This window comes from Enhydra lutris, unplaced genomic scaffold, assembly GCF_002288905.1.
Source record: "Enhydra lutris kenyoni isolate GAN:26980312 unplaced genomic scaffold, ASM228890v2 scaffoldscaffold2, whole genome shotgun sequence".
NCBI lineage: Eukaryota > Metazoa > Chordata > Mammalia > Carnivora > Mustelidae > Enhydra > Enhydra lutris.
Genome location: NW_019154086.1, coordinates 32,754,079 through 32,771,758, shown reverse-complemented (window position 1 = coordinate 32,771,758; position 17,680 = coordinate 32,754,079). Strand labels below are relative to the sequence as shown.

At 37.8% G+C, this 17,680-nt stretch overlaps 1 protein-coding gene across 1 annotated transcript in view; it reads left to right on the top strand.

Annotated features, from left to right (window-relative positions):
- The window catches only part of LOC111148254 (TCDD inducible poly(ADP-ribose) polymerase), a 29,698-nt gene extending 18,751 nt beyond the window's left edge, over positions 1 to 10,947 (top strand). Inside the window, exons 3-6 of the mRNA XM_022504711.1 lie at positions 1,971 to 2,139; positions 3,473 to 3,633; positions 8,992 to 9,270; positions 9,893 to 10,947. Of these exons, the coding sequence (XP_022360419.1) occupies positions 1,971 to 2,139; positions 3,473 to 3,633; positions 8,992 to 9,270; positions 9,893 to 10,340 (1,057 nt within the window). The 3' untranslated portion in view covers positions 10,341 to 10,947. The remainder of the gene's footprint in view (positions 1 to 1,970; positions 2,140 to 3,472; positions 3,634 to 8,991; positions 9,271 to 9,892) is intronic.
- The last annotated feature ends 6,733 nt before the right edge of the window (positions 10,948 to 17,680 follow it).

The following is a 17,680-nucleotide window of genomic DNA, read 5'->3' as shown; positions in this document are numbered from 1 at the left end:
TGCTTCATTGGCACCATTAGTTGGATATATGACTTGAGGTGTTGTTTGTTTGTTTTTTCCCCAAATAGAATCTGTTTCAAAAATTATGAACATGAGGATAGAGGATGGTAGATTTGCCAAGGGTGTTTATTGAGAGATGTTAATAGGCATACATGGAAAAAAAGGAAGAGAGCCTTGTGACAGTTTTGGAAGGATACTTTATAGCCCTCATCGTGGTACTTCAGTATTTACCTAGTATATTAAAGGGGCTGAGGAGTGGCTGCAATAAGTAAATTATTTAATTTTGTGTAACCAGGTTTTTTTCAAACATTTGACCACAGAATGCTTTTTCCACAGAATACCTATTAACAGTCCTTGAAACACGTGTTCCTAGAGCAGAATTTGGAAAGTGTTGTACTAACCAACAAAACCCCTAGGTCAAAATTAATACCCTTTTCAAAATTCTAATTTACAACAAGGGAATAAGTTGAATATTGGGAATATTTGTTCCAACACCTGGATTTCACATGAACCAGTCATTGTGAGTGCCACTAGATCTGGAGTATCCTGTGTATTATAGACCTCCATTTAGAAATCTGTGGTGGATGGGTGCCTGGGTGGCTCAGTTGTCTAAGCGTTTGTAGGTCATGATCTCAGAATCCTGGGATCAAGCCCGCATCAGGCTCCCTACTGCAGGGAGCCTGCTTCTCCTTCTCCCCTGCCCCTGCTCATGCTGTCTCTCACTATCCCTCTCAAATAAATAAGTAAAATCTTTAAAAAAGAAAGAAAGAAAGAAAGAACTCCATTATGAAAAGGGTACAAAGGTGAAGGAATGTGTCTGGAAACTTAGTCACTCTGCTGATACCTATGATGTTACTTTATGATGTATTTTATTTTTCATATGTTCTTAGGGATATTTTGAAAAATACACAAAAAGAACAGTACAATGAACATTTTTCCAGTTATTTAAAATAATGGTTAAGATATTTCAAACACTAGATGAAGTTCCATTAAAAAAGAGATTTTAAATGGACCACCCATTATAATTCCTTAAATGGTATTGATTCATATAATGGGATTTTCCCCCCAAAGTATTGAGATATTTATGAAGTGCTGATTCAGCAGCAGCAGACCAGATAACAAAATGACAAAAATATTCTCACAGCTAAACTTCATAATAATACAAACTATCTTGCTCTTCATGTTTTGCCAACTTCTCCCCCTCCAACCCCCAGGACAAAAGATATTATTGATATTGGGTAAAATAGCAATACTGGTCTCATCTGGGGGTTGGTTTTTTTGTTGTTTTTTTTTTTTGTTTTTGTTTTTCTTTTTTTCTCCTTTCATCAGGCAATATTGTGTATTCTGTATTGATAGGTAAACTGATGCCTCTGGAAAAAAAGGCAAGCTTTAAGAGAAGTTTCTTTTGTTTCTCTGTCTGCTCTCTATGTCAGCTTCATCTTAAAACTGACTCCCTGATTGGCTGAAACCAGGGTTTGGGGGAGGGTGGGATTATGTTGATTGGTTTAGGTCTGTGATATGCTGATACTGTGGGATAAGCATCAGTCAGTGGTACCATAACTCCATGGCCTGGAACCTTTGGTCTTGTTAAGAAGAGGCATGTAGGAGGGGCGCCTGGGTGCTCTGTGGGTTAAAGCCTCTGCCTTCGGCTCAGGTCATGATCCCAGGGTTCTGGGATGGAGCCCCGAATCCGGGCTCTCTGCTCAGCAGGGAGCCTGCTTCCCTTCCTCTCTGCCTGCCTCTCTGCCTACTTGTGATCTATCTGCCAAATAAATAAATAAAATCTTTAAGAAAAACAAAAAAGGAATGTAGGAAATGGAGAAACAACCAGTAGTGTCATTTCTACTCCAAATAAGTTTTGAAAATTCTACAGCATGCTGTACTACATATTTTTAATGTCTGATGAGATGTTTTAGATATTTCTATTTTGCAAATGTATTAACAGTTCTTTTTTGGGGGGGTCTTTTTAGAGGACAAGAATTTTGGGCAGATTTGAATGCCATGAATGTGTATGAAACAACTGAATTTGACCAACTACGAAGGCTGTCCACACCACCCTCTAGCAATGTAAACTCTATTTACCACACAGTCTGGAAGTTCTTCTGTAGGGACCACTTTGGATGGAGAGAGTATCCTGAGGTATTTACAGGTTCTTTTCCCAAAAAGTGCATTTAAATTTTTCTTGTCTTTCACTGTCCTTTCCTTCTAATCCTTTACAACAGTGACTAAACAGAACAACAAATATAAGAGCTTACTGATATAAAATGGAGTCTTGTTGATATAATTAACATTATTCTCAATTTTTCTGAGGATGTATTTCTTTTCACTGATCTGGAATCCATAAATACCACTGTTATCAGAGAGGTAAAATGCTTTCCCCAGTATCATAATACTGTAGAGACCAAGTATTTACATGGTAAGTACTCAGACTTAGTGCTCCTTTGGAATAATTTTAATGAGATGAGCACTAATGTATTTCTAGCTGTTTCTGGCTCCTGGGCTCATGTTCATTGAATCATGTGTTACACTTAGCATTTCGGAAGTCTAATGCGAAACAAGCACTCTTAAGCCCCTGGAAGAAATACTTGAAAATGTTTCTTGAGCTGTGCAGGCAAATCAGTTATTTAAAATTGTGTCATATGTGTACATGGATCCTTAGTGTGAGATGGTAAGAATAGCTTCTAAATCAAATCACAAAGTAAGGTTTTAAAATGATGATGGGTTTACTTTGCCTCTTAATGAGAATTCAGAGTCAAATTTTAAAACAATGAAATGGACTTTAGAGATTAATTTCACATTCCAAAGATCTAACTTCTTTGATTTGATTAAATTCATTTCCAGCATTACAAAAAGGGATAACTGACTTCTTTACCCTTTGATTTTCTTTTAAGGCAATAGCAAAAGAAAAATACCTAGTATAATATTATTTGGTTAATAATACATAATGGAATTAAGATTTCTGAGACTCTTTTAAGTAATCACTAATATCTAATACCTTCCAAGGAGAATAAGAGACTATTTAAAATGTATTCTCAGAATACATGTCCCTGTGTTTTTCCTCTGAAAGATTTCTTGGATTTGGAACTTAACTAGTTTCTTTGAACTGTATACACTACTATCTTTAATCCTCTTCTGAAAATTCCCTTAAGAAATATAAACAAATTTCTAGGACATTGTTAAGGCCTCAAAATAGAGCAGAGTTGATCCCTGGGTCTCACATGTTTCATAATAGAAATCCATGCTCTTCTGAAGAAGGAGCATCTTTCTATTCTGTTTTTTCCCCCCTTCCCCCTCTCCAAAAATCCTGTGTGTAAAGGGAATTAATTTGACTCTCTGCACTTTATTGAAGCTTTTCTGATGTTAACATCAAGGTTAACTATTTTTGCCTTTAGTTAGAGTAACATTTTTCATATTTCCTAGTGATTGTTTTTTTCTAACTTCTTTTTCCTTTACCTTCTGTTTTCTACTCCAGTCTGTTATTCGATTGATTGAAGAAGCCAACTCTCGAGGTCTGAAAGAGGTCCGATTTATGATGTGGAACAACCACTATATTCTTCACAACTCATTCTTCAGGAGAGAAATAAAAAGGAGACCCCTCTTCCGCTCCTGTTTTACACTGCTTCCGTATTTACAGTAAGTGTCAGTGGAAAGCCTTATCTTTACTCTCATTTTATGTAAATATACAACTGAATGACAAAGAGTAAAAGATTTTAAATTAAGAGACTGACTTGGTTATTACTTCTAGAATGTGAAATTTTGAGTTATTCTATGGGTTTAATTCTTCAAAGAGTAGAGTTTAGATAAGCTACAATTAACCTAACTAAAAGAGTGATTATCCAGTTGATTTTTTTGAACTGAAAAGCAAAGAGAAGTAACATTTTTGTACAACAAAAAGTAATTATATCTGGTCTAAGGCAGTTCGCATTTGCTTCCTTTCTGAAAGATGGAGTTTCCTGGTGATAACCATCCATGTAATGGGGCTGCCTCCCAGTACAGGTAAACTGCAAGGTCAAGCAGGGAGAGCCCTTCAAGGTGGCGTTCTCCAGGTCTTCTTCCTTGAGTGAATTTTCATAGGAAAGATTCTTTTCAAAGAATCTGCATTCTCATTTTCTATGTAAGGTCCACCTTCCTGTATTACTCCCTAAAATTACCTGTCATACTTCTAGGTTGAAACTGAATTCAACCTTCTGAATTAATTGTAGGTGAGCTTTTCCATTTTCTCAAGTCCTCTTCCCCACCCCTAGATAGCCCACCAGTACATCTCCATAGATGCCAAAAAGGTGGAGCCTGTTACCAGTAGCATGGCCATCTTTGAAAAAAAGTAACTCTAGGGAAATCTTTGTGTACTCTCATCAGATATACCATATTTAGAGGTTGCTTTTTAGAATAATGCTAGATTTACTTGGTTTTATGGACTGGGGAGGTCTAGAGTAATACTGGTTTTTCTCTTCTACTTATCTTAGAGATGCTGTTTTTATATTCTTACTAGTTTGTTTGTTTTTTTCCCAGTCTCAAACTGTGCTTTTCCCAGATCATTATGACAGAATTTTAATGATTCTTATTATGAGATTGCAGAGGGAACATTAAAAACAAAATACAAATGAATAAAAATCCCTGAAATGCTCAGTATCCAAAAGCAATTTTTAGTAAGGCTGGTTTAGAAATATATGCTGGCTTTGGGTAAATGTGTGCTTTCTTCCTAGTCCAAATGTGAAAAATTTTACCTTGTAGGGTTTTTTTTTTTTTTTTATTAGAAACTAATAAAAATGCCATTTCTGTGATTTCACTAGCACAGCTGGAGATAGTGTCCACGTCCAGTAGTTAGGAACATATTGTCCTCCTAGTGAGATGGTAGGACTCATTAGTGAGACCAGCAGCTTGGCATGCTGAGCCAATCAAGCAAGATGTAGCCTCTGAGTGAGAGTAAGAATGCTCATTCAAGTGCTGCTTTGATGGGGGAGTTTTACAGAATGGTGAACATTGATTTGTTTCAACCCTAAGACAAGTAATTATGAAATAATCCCTCCCCCTCTTTTTAAATTTAGGCTTATTTTGTAAAAGTACAAACTATGAAAATACTATAAGCAGTAGTAGAATTAATGCCACAAATTTGGCACCTTACTATTTGTAACATAGGTTTATAAGAGAACAAAGAAAGTCAGTCAATTATTTCTTCCTTTTTCTTTCTAAAAATCTCCTGTTTAGTCTTTTTGTCTAAAACAGCAATAATCAGGTATAAAGTAAGAGCTTAGCAAATCAAAGAGATTACGCAGGCACTTCAATGAGAAAAGAGCAGAGAAGCAAGCAGCAAGTTCACCAGGGTGGAATGGGTAAATGCAGCCCTTCAGTTCCTATCTGCCCTAGAGTCTGGGGCCCTGAGGCACTCAGACTGGCCTAGTGGGAAGAGAGTAGAAGAGGGATTAGTTTCAAAAAGCAGGCTGCAAAACTGATTCCAGAGAGACTATGATTTTAATCTTAGCCAGGAAGAAAGTTTTGTTTTTAAATGTTAGTAAATGTAGAGGGTCAGATTAAAACGTAAATGTCAAAAAAGGCTATAGTTATCAGGAAATAAGAGATGCCTAGGAATTGGGAATGCCAGAATAAGGGAGGTGAGGAGAGGGGCTGGCTGACTTAATCTATGAATTTCCTGCAAATTTGACTCCTCCTAAATGAGAGTTTCCCTGGTGCTTTTAATTCCTTCCAGTTTCATTGAGCTATAACTCACCTACAACTCTGTCAGTTTAAGGCGTACAGCTAATGATTTGACATACATATATATTGCAAAATGATTACCACAATGGAGTTTAGTTAACATCTATCACTCATAGTTCCAAAGAAAGTATTATTTCCTTGTGCTTGCTGCTTTTTAATGAGGTTGATAAAAAAAAAGAGCTTATTCTTTAATATTCTTAGAATATTTAAGCTGAGGCTGCATAAGCAAACAAATCTCAAATTTAGAGGTGTAGGAGTTCATTTCAGCCAGAAGGACATCTATCCTGTGCAGTCACTCTGTGGTCATGGGAAAGCCTGATAGGGTTTGACTTCTCCCCTCAAAAAAGATAAAATGAATTAATTTTTACTTCGTCACTGAAAGTGGGTTAGGAAACATCTTCTGAAATGGTAAGGGGAGGGAAGGAGAGTGTAAAAGATGACCTTGAATTCTGAAAATCCATTCTTCAGAGGTCCTTGAGTGCAAGTTCTAGACCCTTCAACTTTGCCTCTTTGAAGAAGGCTGGTACAGCACTGTGAAGCACATGGTATGTCATTGGAATATCCATGAGCTAAACACAAACTCAGCAGCCTCAGAAAATAAAGCCACATTTATAACTGTGCTTGGAATATGTATTTCTAATTCATGGCAAGTGTAGTGTAGAAGTTCATCAGACAGCTGTCTATATGCATTTTAATGTTTTAGCCCAATTAGGATATTGGCTTATTAAAAGTAAGCATCTATAGATGGGAATGGATGATAATTATGAATATAAAATCTAATTTAATGTTTTAGGATGGATAGGATTTACTTATACAGGCTCATCTTCAAGATCTATGAATCTTTTTTTGGTCAGTGCCAGGATTTCAGTACGTCTGTGAGAACAGCCTAAAACCTATTTTGGGTAAAGTGGGGAGAATTTTTACCTTCCTTCCCCAACTCAGAAAACTCTTTGGCAGACGCCTGGGGAACTTAGTAGGTTAAGCATGTGCCTTTGGCTCAGGTCATGAACCCGGGGTCCTGGGATTGAGTCACACATCAGACTCCTTGCTCAGCAGGGATCCTGCTTCTCCCTCTGCGTGCAACTCCCCCTGCTTGTGCGCGCGTGCTCGCTCGCGTGCTCTCTCTCTCGCTCTTTTTGACAAATAAATAAAATCTTTAAAAAAAAAGAGAGAGAGAAACCTCTTTTAGTAACTTCAATCCCTAATAATCCTGGAAAATCTGGTAGGCTGGAACTTACTCTTTTTGCAGAACAGGAATAGAAGGAACAGCTAAAAATAAGGAACTTATACTCTGTGTTTCCTGCCATTTCTCCAGAATAGTGATGGCTTTTGAAGGAGTTACCTTTCAGAATCTGATTAAAGCAGTGGGGCCTCTCTTCAGAAAAATGTGCCAGTGAATAAAGGCTCTGGAGGAGTCTGTCAGGGCTTTATGAAAACGCTTCAGAGAACAAGAACAATTATGCCTCTGCCAGGAAGGTTAGAGAAGCCAGTGCCCCCTTTAAATTGACCCCTGAACTGTATGGATTCTGTAAGTCCTGGTTCCTCTCAGAACTCCTGTCTCTGTCTCCCAAGGGATCTTGAGGCATGCTAAATCGTAGGCACAACCACTTGAAGGGGGGCAGGTGTTAGAGAAGGCAGTTATGCCTCTATAGCTTTTTAACTTCTTATCAAGCCATCTCTTAAAAGTCAAAAGACTGTGTGAGATGGAGGTGGTGGTAGTGGGAGTCAGGCAAACCTGCATTGCAGCCCTAATATACATCCATCACTTTCAAGCCTTGAGGGGAAAGAGTGTGTGTGTGTGTGTGTGTGTGTGTGTGTGTGTGTGTTGTGAGGTATATAGCAGTGGAAAGAGTATGCATCTAGAAACTATGTAGATAGGCCTGGATTAAAATCCTGTCTCTGTTCTTTGCTACTATGCTAGCAGTTTCTTTATTTGAAAAGTACAGATATCCAAGCCATCTTGCTGGGTTGTTAGGACAGTAACTGATAATGTATGTAAAATGCCTGTCCATAGTATGTGCTTACTGTAAGGCAGCTGTGATTATGAGGAGGGTAATGGTAAGATAGGCTCTTGCACATGAGATGCACAGTTACTCATGGTTGTAACTTCTGTGTCACAAAACTCTTCTGAAAATTTAGTTTAATCCACTGCTTCCTTGTGACCATCACTCTATGCTGAAGAGTGTTACGGTACCCTGGCCCTGAATCTGGGTCTCAGGGCCAGGAATTTCTCTCTCTGATCTTCCTTTTTGTTCTGTTTTGAAAATGGCCAAGAAATATAATTTAAATTTAAGCATTTAATTGAGCAGGAATAACTGTTCAGCTGCTACTTAATAGAAAGTCACCTGTCAAAGTGTCTAAAACTAAATTTAAAGGTTCAAGGATATACATTCTGGTGTCTGAAGCTTAAAGTAATTAGCTTCATCTTAAGCACACCTAAGGCTATAAAATCTGGATACAACTGACGACTTTGTTGTTAACACATGACATTGAAAAATGAAGCAAATGCCAAATGTCAGCTTTCAGTGCCTACTCCAATGATTTTTGTTTGTGTTACACAGAAAGTATAAGCTTTTTAATTTTTTTTTTCAAAGATTTCTTTTAGAGAGAAAGAGAGCCATGTGTGTGCATGCAGGGGTGGGAGGCGGAAAGCAGAGGGAGAGAGTCTTCAGGCAGACTCCCCCTGAGCATGGAGCCTCCATAACCCATAAGATCATGACATGTGCCTAAAACAAGAGTTAGACACTTAACCACTTGAGCCACGCAGGCACCTCTAAGCTTTTCTATTTTTAATATTTCATGTCATCTTCCTGTAAGCTCCCTCTTTCCTGCCTGCCTTTGTCTCCCCATCAATCCACTCCCCGCCACCTATAGAGCCTTTAGTAATGGTAAATTTTCTGCTTAGTACAGCAAAGTTTGAAGAATACATATAAATTATCACTGCTCTCTTAGAGTTTCTTTAACTGTATAGGCAAAAGAGGAGTCTACAGTTCAAAGTGAAGATATTTATAAATTGTCTCTTGCTTGCCTGCCTGCCTGTAGCAGTACATTCCAGAGTTTTCTCCACAAGGAGGAGGCCGGGAAGAAGCTAATAATAGGTTAACTGTGTACAGGCAATGTCACTTGGAGATTTTTTTTTAAATACGTAGCATTTTCTATATTGTTTTTTAAACAAGCACTTAAGCTATACAAATTACAATTTTAGATACTGCTTTAGAGCGCTATAATGTGAGATGTACTTAAATGTTTTACACTGACATTTCTTCCTCTCCCTTCCAGGACACTTGGTGGTGTTCCCACACAGGCTCCTCCACCTCTTGAAGCAACTTCATCATCACAGATCATCTGCCCTGATGGGGTCACCTCAGCAAACTTTTACCCTGAAACTTGGATTTATATGCATCCATCTCAGGACTTCATCCAAGTGCCTGTTTCTGTAGAGGACAAAAGTTATCGAATCATCTATAATCTTTTTCATAAGACTGTGCCTGAGTTTAAATATAGAATTTTGCAAATACTGAGAGTCCAAAACCAGTTTCTTTGGGAGAAATATAAAAGGTGAGTCAGCAGTATGAGAAATTTAAGAGTTTTTCTTAATGTACTAATGACAGATGCAGAACATAATAGTAAAGGCTTTCACAAAATCTAATATGTTTGTATTTTTTCATATATTAACTCACATACACTCTTCATAACAGACCATGTAAGTTCAGTAACTTGCCACAGGACCTACAGCTAATAAGATATGTGCTAGAGTTTGAACTTTGGCAGTCTAGCACCAGAGGCTTTTGCTCTTAATTACTTGACTATGCTGCCTCTCAAATCAACAAAAAACAAATGTAGTACAAAAGGAATACATGCAGGTTTGAGTAATCTCAAAATTTAGAGAAACTCAGGTTGGTGGAATTAGACAAAGAAGTTATCCTGAGAAAGTAAGGTTGTGAACTAGATTTGAAATGGAAGAGACAGCAAGTGAATAAGTGTTGGCGGGGGCTCTTCTTGTCTGCAGTGGAAAAGATCAGTTTAAACTTTTAATATGCTCTCTGATGGCATTTTGCCCTTGAAAACTACTTTAACATTTCCTCTTCATTGAAACCATAATGAGTTTATGACTACATCTTGCCTATTAAATTGATCTATACCTCCTTCTTCTGAATTCCCTGTCCACTCTTTTCATTAGGAAAAAGGAATATATGAACAGGAAAATGTTTGGCCGTGACAGGATAATCAATGAAAGACATTTATTTCATGGAACATCCCAGGATGTGGTAGATGGAATCTGCAAGCACAACTTTGACCCTCGAGTCTGTGGAAAGCATGCTACAATGTTTGGACAAGGCAGTTATTTTGCAAAGAAGGCAAGCTATTCTCATAACTTTTCTAAGAAGTCCTCCAAAGGAGTCCATTTCATGTTTCTGGCCAAAGTGCTAACTGGCAGATACACGATGGGCAGTCATGGCATGAGAAGACCACCTCCTGTCAATCCGGGCAGTGTTACCAGTGACCTGTATGACTCTTGTGTGGATAATTTCTTTGAGCCTCAGATTTTTGTCATTTTTAATGATGATCAGAGTTACCCTTATTTTGTTATCCAATATGAAGAAGTCAGTAACACTGTTTCTATTTGAAAAATCTTGGTACTGCTAAATTATTTGATATGAACTCAATCCAGCATTTGTAGCAGGTTTTGGATGGGTGGGACAGAGTGGGGAACCGCATTGGACATTAATAGGGCACTTTTAAGACCCATTTTTTAAGTGCTAGAAAGTGAAAATTTTTTAAAGAAAAACACGAGTTTTAAAATGACCACTTATTCTTTAATTATTTACTAATTGTTGTTAGTGTACTCAGTGTGGAAAAGACTACAGATTGCATACTCTTTTTATTCACACTTGTACATATAGGCAGCAATGGTATTAGAAGCATTTTTAAAAAGAAACTGAACAGCCTAACCAATTAAATGTGACTTCAGCCTGGTAGAAGTTTGGCCAAATGAAATGGAGGCTGTGAGCAAAGTGAGGATTCTGTTATTTATAATGATAAAACGACTGGAGCTAATACTACCATACTTATTCCCTGTCCAAAGCATCACTTACAGTGTAGGATAAGTTCATGAAATTCTAGTGGGTGGAAAGAAGTTTTTATTCCTATCAGCAGAACTGAAATATATCACCCAAGCAGAGAGCATTGGTGACTTTAACTGTTCTGCAGAATTTGCCTGAGGATTCAGAGGAAATAAAGAAAAAAAAAAAGGAACCATTTGAAAAATTTTTGTCGCCAGCAAGATTTTTCACTGACTGGTTATATGAAACATGATTCTTATGTTGTTAAAACTGCAGCCTTAGAAAACTCAGCCTCTTCCATTATCATCTACCCCAATTTGAAGGAGCTGAGCAGCTAATTTGGTTAAAGTCAGTCTTAAGGATTAGTAGTATTACTTTTAGAGTTCCCGACATAGGCCCCGGCTGAAGGTTTAAGAGAAAGGAAGTACATCTATAATTGAATTGATAAGGCTTATTACCGTGCTTCGCACAAAGTAGACTCTCCAAAGTATTTGTTGGCTTGGAAATATTGTTAAAGGTGGTTATCCCACCCTTTGCCTGCTTTGCCAGATGCAGCTGGGTTCCCTGGCTGACTCTATTTTACACTACTTAATAGAAACACAAACTTGGAAATTGTGCCACTGACCCAGCTGGAGCAGTGTTCGGTGTGTATGCTAATACCTCAGTTCAGAGAGGTAGCAGCTAGGTATACTTTGCCTTAAGCAAAGCCAATACCCGGATTTACAAAAATGGAAGTGGTCGTTCCCAAAAGAATTCACTGTGGAATTCTTTCAGATACCAAGCTCTCCTAGTATGTCTGTGGCTATTTCATTTACACAAAACTTTTCAGGAACTCCTGTGTTGTTTGAAGCAAGATATATCTATCCTGATGTCTCAGTGAATCAGTCTGTTTAAGCACTTACCAGGGCTTCCACACAATTATTTATTTTGCCCTAGTTGATCTCGTTGTTTGCTGCCATTGGCATGAAACAGCCAACTGTGGCTGTTACAGTTCTTTCAGTCAATTATAACTTTGTAAACCAGTGATTCCCAATCTTTTTCAAGTCAAGACACCTTACCATTGCTTATTTGATTTTATGAAACTTGTTCCTTTTTTTCTCCTTAAAGGAAAATAAAGCTTTATGACATATTTATTTTTTTAATAAAACTAAGCAAAAATAAAAGTTCTGGTAATTCTTTAAAACTTTTGTTGTTTTGGTTCCATTTAAGATAAGTGAATTCAGCACATAGTGGATGATCTGTCCGTAAATGCTTGTTGACTGGTTGAGTGAATATGTGACTGAGCGACTGAACAGACCCAATCAGAGCCTGCTGCTAAAACTTTTGTGCTCCAGGAGTCAGCAGAAACTATATTAGGTAGCAGTCACATGTAAGTTTCACAAGAGAAGACTGAATATTTTATTTTGCAGGTAAATATTTGAGGAAAAGGAACAAGTTGTCTTACCAGCAAACAGCTATAGTGAAAAATGAGCAGATTGTCCCCATCAACAGGTGCTGATGGAAACATGCGAAGGAATTCTAGAGATCTTGTCAGCACTCGAGCACCTTAGCTTTCAGCCAACTTAAAGTGATCTGATTTGTAAATGTGAGCATCTCTGACAGTACTTACAGCCTCCAGTGTAATAATTTTAAAATTCCTGTGTAGTATTGTATATTGTTTTAACTAAGCAAGAGCTGTGGAGTCAGTCTAAATTTTGTAATGGTTCCGTGGCTTTAAAAACATACTGAAAAGCATTCAGTAAATCTTTCTCCCTAGTGACACAACTGTAATTTACACCATTTCAGAAAGCTGGAGCTTAACTCTTTTATGAAGACTGATTGCGAAGTAACCGCTTGAGCTAAAGCCGACCCAGCTTAACTCTTTTAAACTATGGTTAAGATTGCTAGGGAGAGGCTGCAAACTCCTTGAGATATTCCATTGTCATACAGTCCTGTAGACAGGAAGGCTTTTTTTTATATGTGCAGAGTTTATAAATATTGGATCCTTTATAATTATAAATTCTAAAACCCAACTCTGTGCTTTTTGCAACAAACCTGTTTATTTTGGTAAATGATTATTTAGGTATTGAAGAGAATCATGAAGGCCTGAAATACTGTTCTTTAAAGAAGAATTTTTATTATACTAGGTCTGAAAATGACTGAAAAAGAATGTGTTCAACACCCAAACAGTGCTATACAGTCAATTTAAATCAGAGGGTTTTTCTTTCTTCATTTAAGGAAGGTAAGATGACTACAAAATGTTCCTGGTTTTTCTTACTTGGGATCAAATAATCAAAATGTATTTAGAAAAATCTGTATGATACTTCTAAAATCAAATCCATATTGTTTATGTTGTTGCTGTTGTGTGTGTGTGTTTAAATAACTTAAGCTCTTTAATTATACTATAATTTTGGAAAAATCACCTTTTTTATGGTTTTCTCATATTTGAAACAAGTTTTTTTATTTGATGGAGTTTTTTTTGTTGTTGTTTTTGTTTTTGAGAGACTACAAATAAGAATAATCCAACTTTGAGATCCTTTAATGCAAAAATGTTTTGTAAAGTCCTGTACTAACTGATAGTGCTGTCATCTACAAATTAAAAGCCAGATACAGGTGTGCCTGAATGGCTTAGTTAAGCACCTGTCTTTGGCTCAGGTCGCCATCCCAGGGTTCCTGGGACTGTTCCCTGCGTCAGGCTCCTTGCTCAGGTTGGGGAGTCTGCTTTCCCTCTACCCCTCCCCACTCCCATCCTCACTTGTGCTTTCTCTCAAATAAAATCTTTTTTTTTTTTTTTTTTAAGATTTTATTTATTTGACAGAGAGAGAAAGCCAGAGAGGGAACACAAGCAGGGGAAGTGGGAGAGGGAGAAGCAGACTCCCCACTGAGCATGGAGCCCAAAGTGGGGCTCCATGTGGGGCTCGATCCCAGGATCCTGGGATCATGACTTGAGCCGAAGGCAGATGCTTAACTAAGTTAGCCACACAGGTGTATTTTCTTTAGATATCTTTTCTTTAGAGAAGAGAGTGTTGGGTTTTAAAATCTGACATACCCAGCTTATTGATTTAGGAACTTACTGCAGGCAAGTTAAAGAAATGAAACAGTACTTTATTATACCTTTTGTTAACTTTTCTCATAAGCTATCATGATAGAAAAATTTCCAATTGAAAGGTTTCATCAGCATTATTAGTTGGTCTTATTTGATATGTTATTGTTTAATTCAGTGTATCTTCTGGGAGCCTGTCAGATGGAGCTCTTTTAAAGCTTCAATCTCGGGTGACTGGAAGTGTTTGTGCGTTAGAAGTGTTCCATGGACACTTCGCTAAATTTTCCAAGCTAGAACAGAAGTGTCCAACCACTCTAAGAATATCAGAATTTAATGAACTTAATGTCCGTTAAGCACCTAATGATTAATAAAAGGAAAAATGATCAAAAGTTTCTATGAATTCAGTGGTCTTTTAATGAAAAACTGTGTACTTATCCCAGCCATATCTGCGTTTGATATGTAGGTTATACTTAGTCTACCTACAACATTCGGTGCTCAAATGGATTAATGGGCTACTTACAATAACTCCCATCTGCCGCTAGAGCTTATAGCCAACAGGCTGGAAGCCACTGGGCTAAACTATTCCTATATTCAAGTTTTATAATTGTATATATCTCCTTAATTGTATCCAATCTTTAAAAAGCCTTCATCAAATCAGACCACTGAAGGGCTCAAACTAGTGTTCAAGAGCCTCTAACCCTTCTAATACCTAACAAGTTTCAGGTGCCGAAGGATCATTGGGCAGGCCCTCTGTTTAGATGCATCTGCTGCGCTTCATTTGTGTTTCTCGCAGTGCAGTGAGGACTGCATGCAATATATGTGAGTGGCAAACACACACTGAACAGCTACTTCTCAGCTCCATGATAACAAGGGACTCTTCAGTGCTCATCAGTTTATAAATCGTATTTGAGCAGCAGTGATGGGTTTGGGGCATTAACCCACACTTTTCTGATGAAGGCCCTACTTGAAGGTCTGTATTTCTTAGTATCTTCGTCGAGAATATAAGTCCTAATTTCTAAGCTGAGTGCAATGAAATGTCCCACTTAGGAGAAGCAACCGTAAATCTAATTAGCACTGGTCTCAAGGTTCTAAGCTAAATGAACCCAGTAACTACAGCTTTAGTTCTAACCACTCATAAGTGTAACTTTTTTTTTTTAAGATTTTTTTTGTTTGAGAGAGAACACAGGCAGGGAGAGTGGCAGGCAGAGGAAGAGGGAGAAGCAGCTCCTGGCTGAGCAGGGAGCACCATGCAGGGCTCGATCCCAGGACTCTGGGATCATGACCTGAGCTGAAGGCAGAGGCTTAACTGAGCCACCCAGGTGCCCCAATGTGGCTTATTTCTAAATGCAAGTTTCTACCCACATGACTTAACATTTTTCTAAAAATACAAGTTCGTAGTCTTACTTTCGTAGTTACCTTTGTAGACCTATACAAGTCAGTGCTAGACAGGAGTGGGAATGCAGATTTTGTGAATCATGGTTACTCAATTTAGTGATGAATTGCTGTCATTTATCAGAAAGCAATGACTTAAAAGCCTAAGAAAGTTACTCAATCTTAGTGTGTGGCTTGTGGGCTAATTGAGATAAAAAAATGTAAAGCAGTTAGCCCAGTGCCTAGCTCATGGTATACAATAAAATTTTGCCAGTGGTAGTAGTACAGTAGGCCAAGTAATAGCCCCCTAGGAACCTGTGACTGTGTTACATTATATAGCAGAAGAGGCTTTGCAGTTGTGATTCAATTAAGGATTTTGAGATGGGGAGATTATCTTAGGGAGCCCAATATAATCACAAGGGTTCTTATAAGAGGGAAGCAGAAGATGAGAGATGGGGAGATGCTATGCTGCTCCTTTTGAAGATGAAGAACGAGACCATAAGCCAAGAACTGCCGGCGATTTCTACAAGCCAGAAAAGCTAGGGAAACTGTCTTCCTGGGAGCTCCCAGAAGTACTGCAGCTCTGCTGACATCTTGATTTTAGGACTTCGAGCCACCAGAACTGTAAGATAAGAAATTTGTTTTAAGCCACCAATTTGTGGCATTTTGTAATAACAATAAGGTAATACAAGTAGTAAATATAATAGAAATCTTAAAAGAATTGTCAAGAACCTCATAATTTAGAAAAGAGCACTACAAATAAGAAAAATTCTCATGCTTGTTAGAAATTTTAAAAGGTTGTGTGAAATTCCAAGAGAGTAAACCACCAGTGGCTTTCTGAGAGTGGTATATACACATACTACAGACAAACCTCACTTAAAATAAGGCTTCTTCTAAAGAGGTATTTACTGAATAAAGTCAAGCACTATAGTGAATCAGATAGCCCAGTCGTCTTGAAAGGGAGAAAGCAAACTGCTTTAAAGAATTGGTGAAAAGAGGGAGGGATGGCAAGTTTTAGTACCAAGATTTTCTAAGAATGGGTTTTACAAATTCAAGCCCCCTTTGAATGGTCTTTTGTTCATATAGGAAAGAGCACACAGTTATTTAGAAAACATTTGTTGACTAGCTTCTAGGACTCTGGTAATTCCTCCTTGAAAGGACACTGTGCTCCATGATCTAGAGTGGCTCCCTTTGCCTTAGTGGGGTACAGGGTTTTTGTTGTTAACTGTTTTTTTCCCCACCTCTTTTTGTTAAGGAGTATCAGAAACTCTTGTCTTTGTAAAGATTTCGTTGAAGTCTCAAATCTTATTAAGAATAACTCCACTCCTGAGTGTCTTATTTTCCTTTATTCAGGAACTTCTTATCAAAAGGCTGCATTGAAATTTTCTTTAAAGGAGGGGACATCTGGTTAGTCAGCTTTGCTTTGCTTTTCTCTGTTGTATGTTCTTCCAAAGAGTCTTGTGGAGAAGGTCAGGTTAATCAGATTGTTTGTAAAAATGCGTGAGGGCATTTCCAAGGATTCTGTGTAATTCCCTTGGTTCTCCCCCTCATTGTTACTGCTCTGACCTCAAACACTACATCTCATTTGCAACATCCAAAAGTAGGAAAGGATGAGCTTCATCTAGTGCCTTTTTTTAATATCAAAAGTTGGAAAAACCTTACAAAAGCACCCCCGTGTTCTGCCATGTTTGTATTATTGTTCTGGGTTGTATCATGTCCATCCCTAAACCAATTCTGGCAAGGAAGACAGAATCACTGTGAATGATTTGGCCTAATCAACATTCACACCATAGGGCAAGTGAGTGATCCATTAAGCAAGTTGTCACCTGTATCTGAACAAGATTGGGATTTTATTAGGAAGAAGGAAGGCAGTTGTTGGGGAGAAAAACCAATTATCTCTCACACATACTGTTTTTCAAGGTTAAGTTGAGGGAATGCATTAAAGGGCACTCCTTAGGAGTGTTTTCCAATTTATTTCACTAAAACCTTAGGTATCCATTTCCTTGAAGACCAAATGTTATGGAAGGAAAACCATTGTTTCAGAAAGCCTGTAAGCTGACTTAAAGCTGGATTTACCACTGTCTGGTCTTTGAAACTTGCAGATTCTAAATGGAGCTATTTTTAGTGTGAAACTTTGTCTTTCCTAATGGACTGACACTAAGAAGTTCTGTGCAGCATGAGGGGCAGGAACAAAAACCATTATGTTACTTAGGTTGGAATCCTAGCATCATTATCTCCATGTGGGGTAACTTGGGCAGGTTAGCATCTCTAAGATTCTATTTCCTTATAGTAAATAATGGCATGGCCTATATAAAGATTAAAGGAGAATTCCTGTAGTACACATAGCATGGTATGCTGACTTCTTTTTACTTGAGTCCAAGGACTCAAATGAGGCCAAATTGAAGATCTATTTGGGAGTAGGGATAAACCCCTGCAAAGTTAAAGCATACATTTTCTTTGGTTTTAGACTCATAAACTCCTACTTCCTAGTAAAATCAGTATTTTAATATAT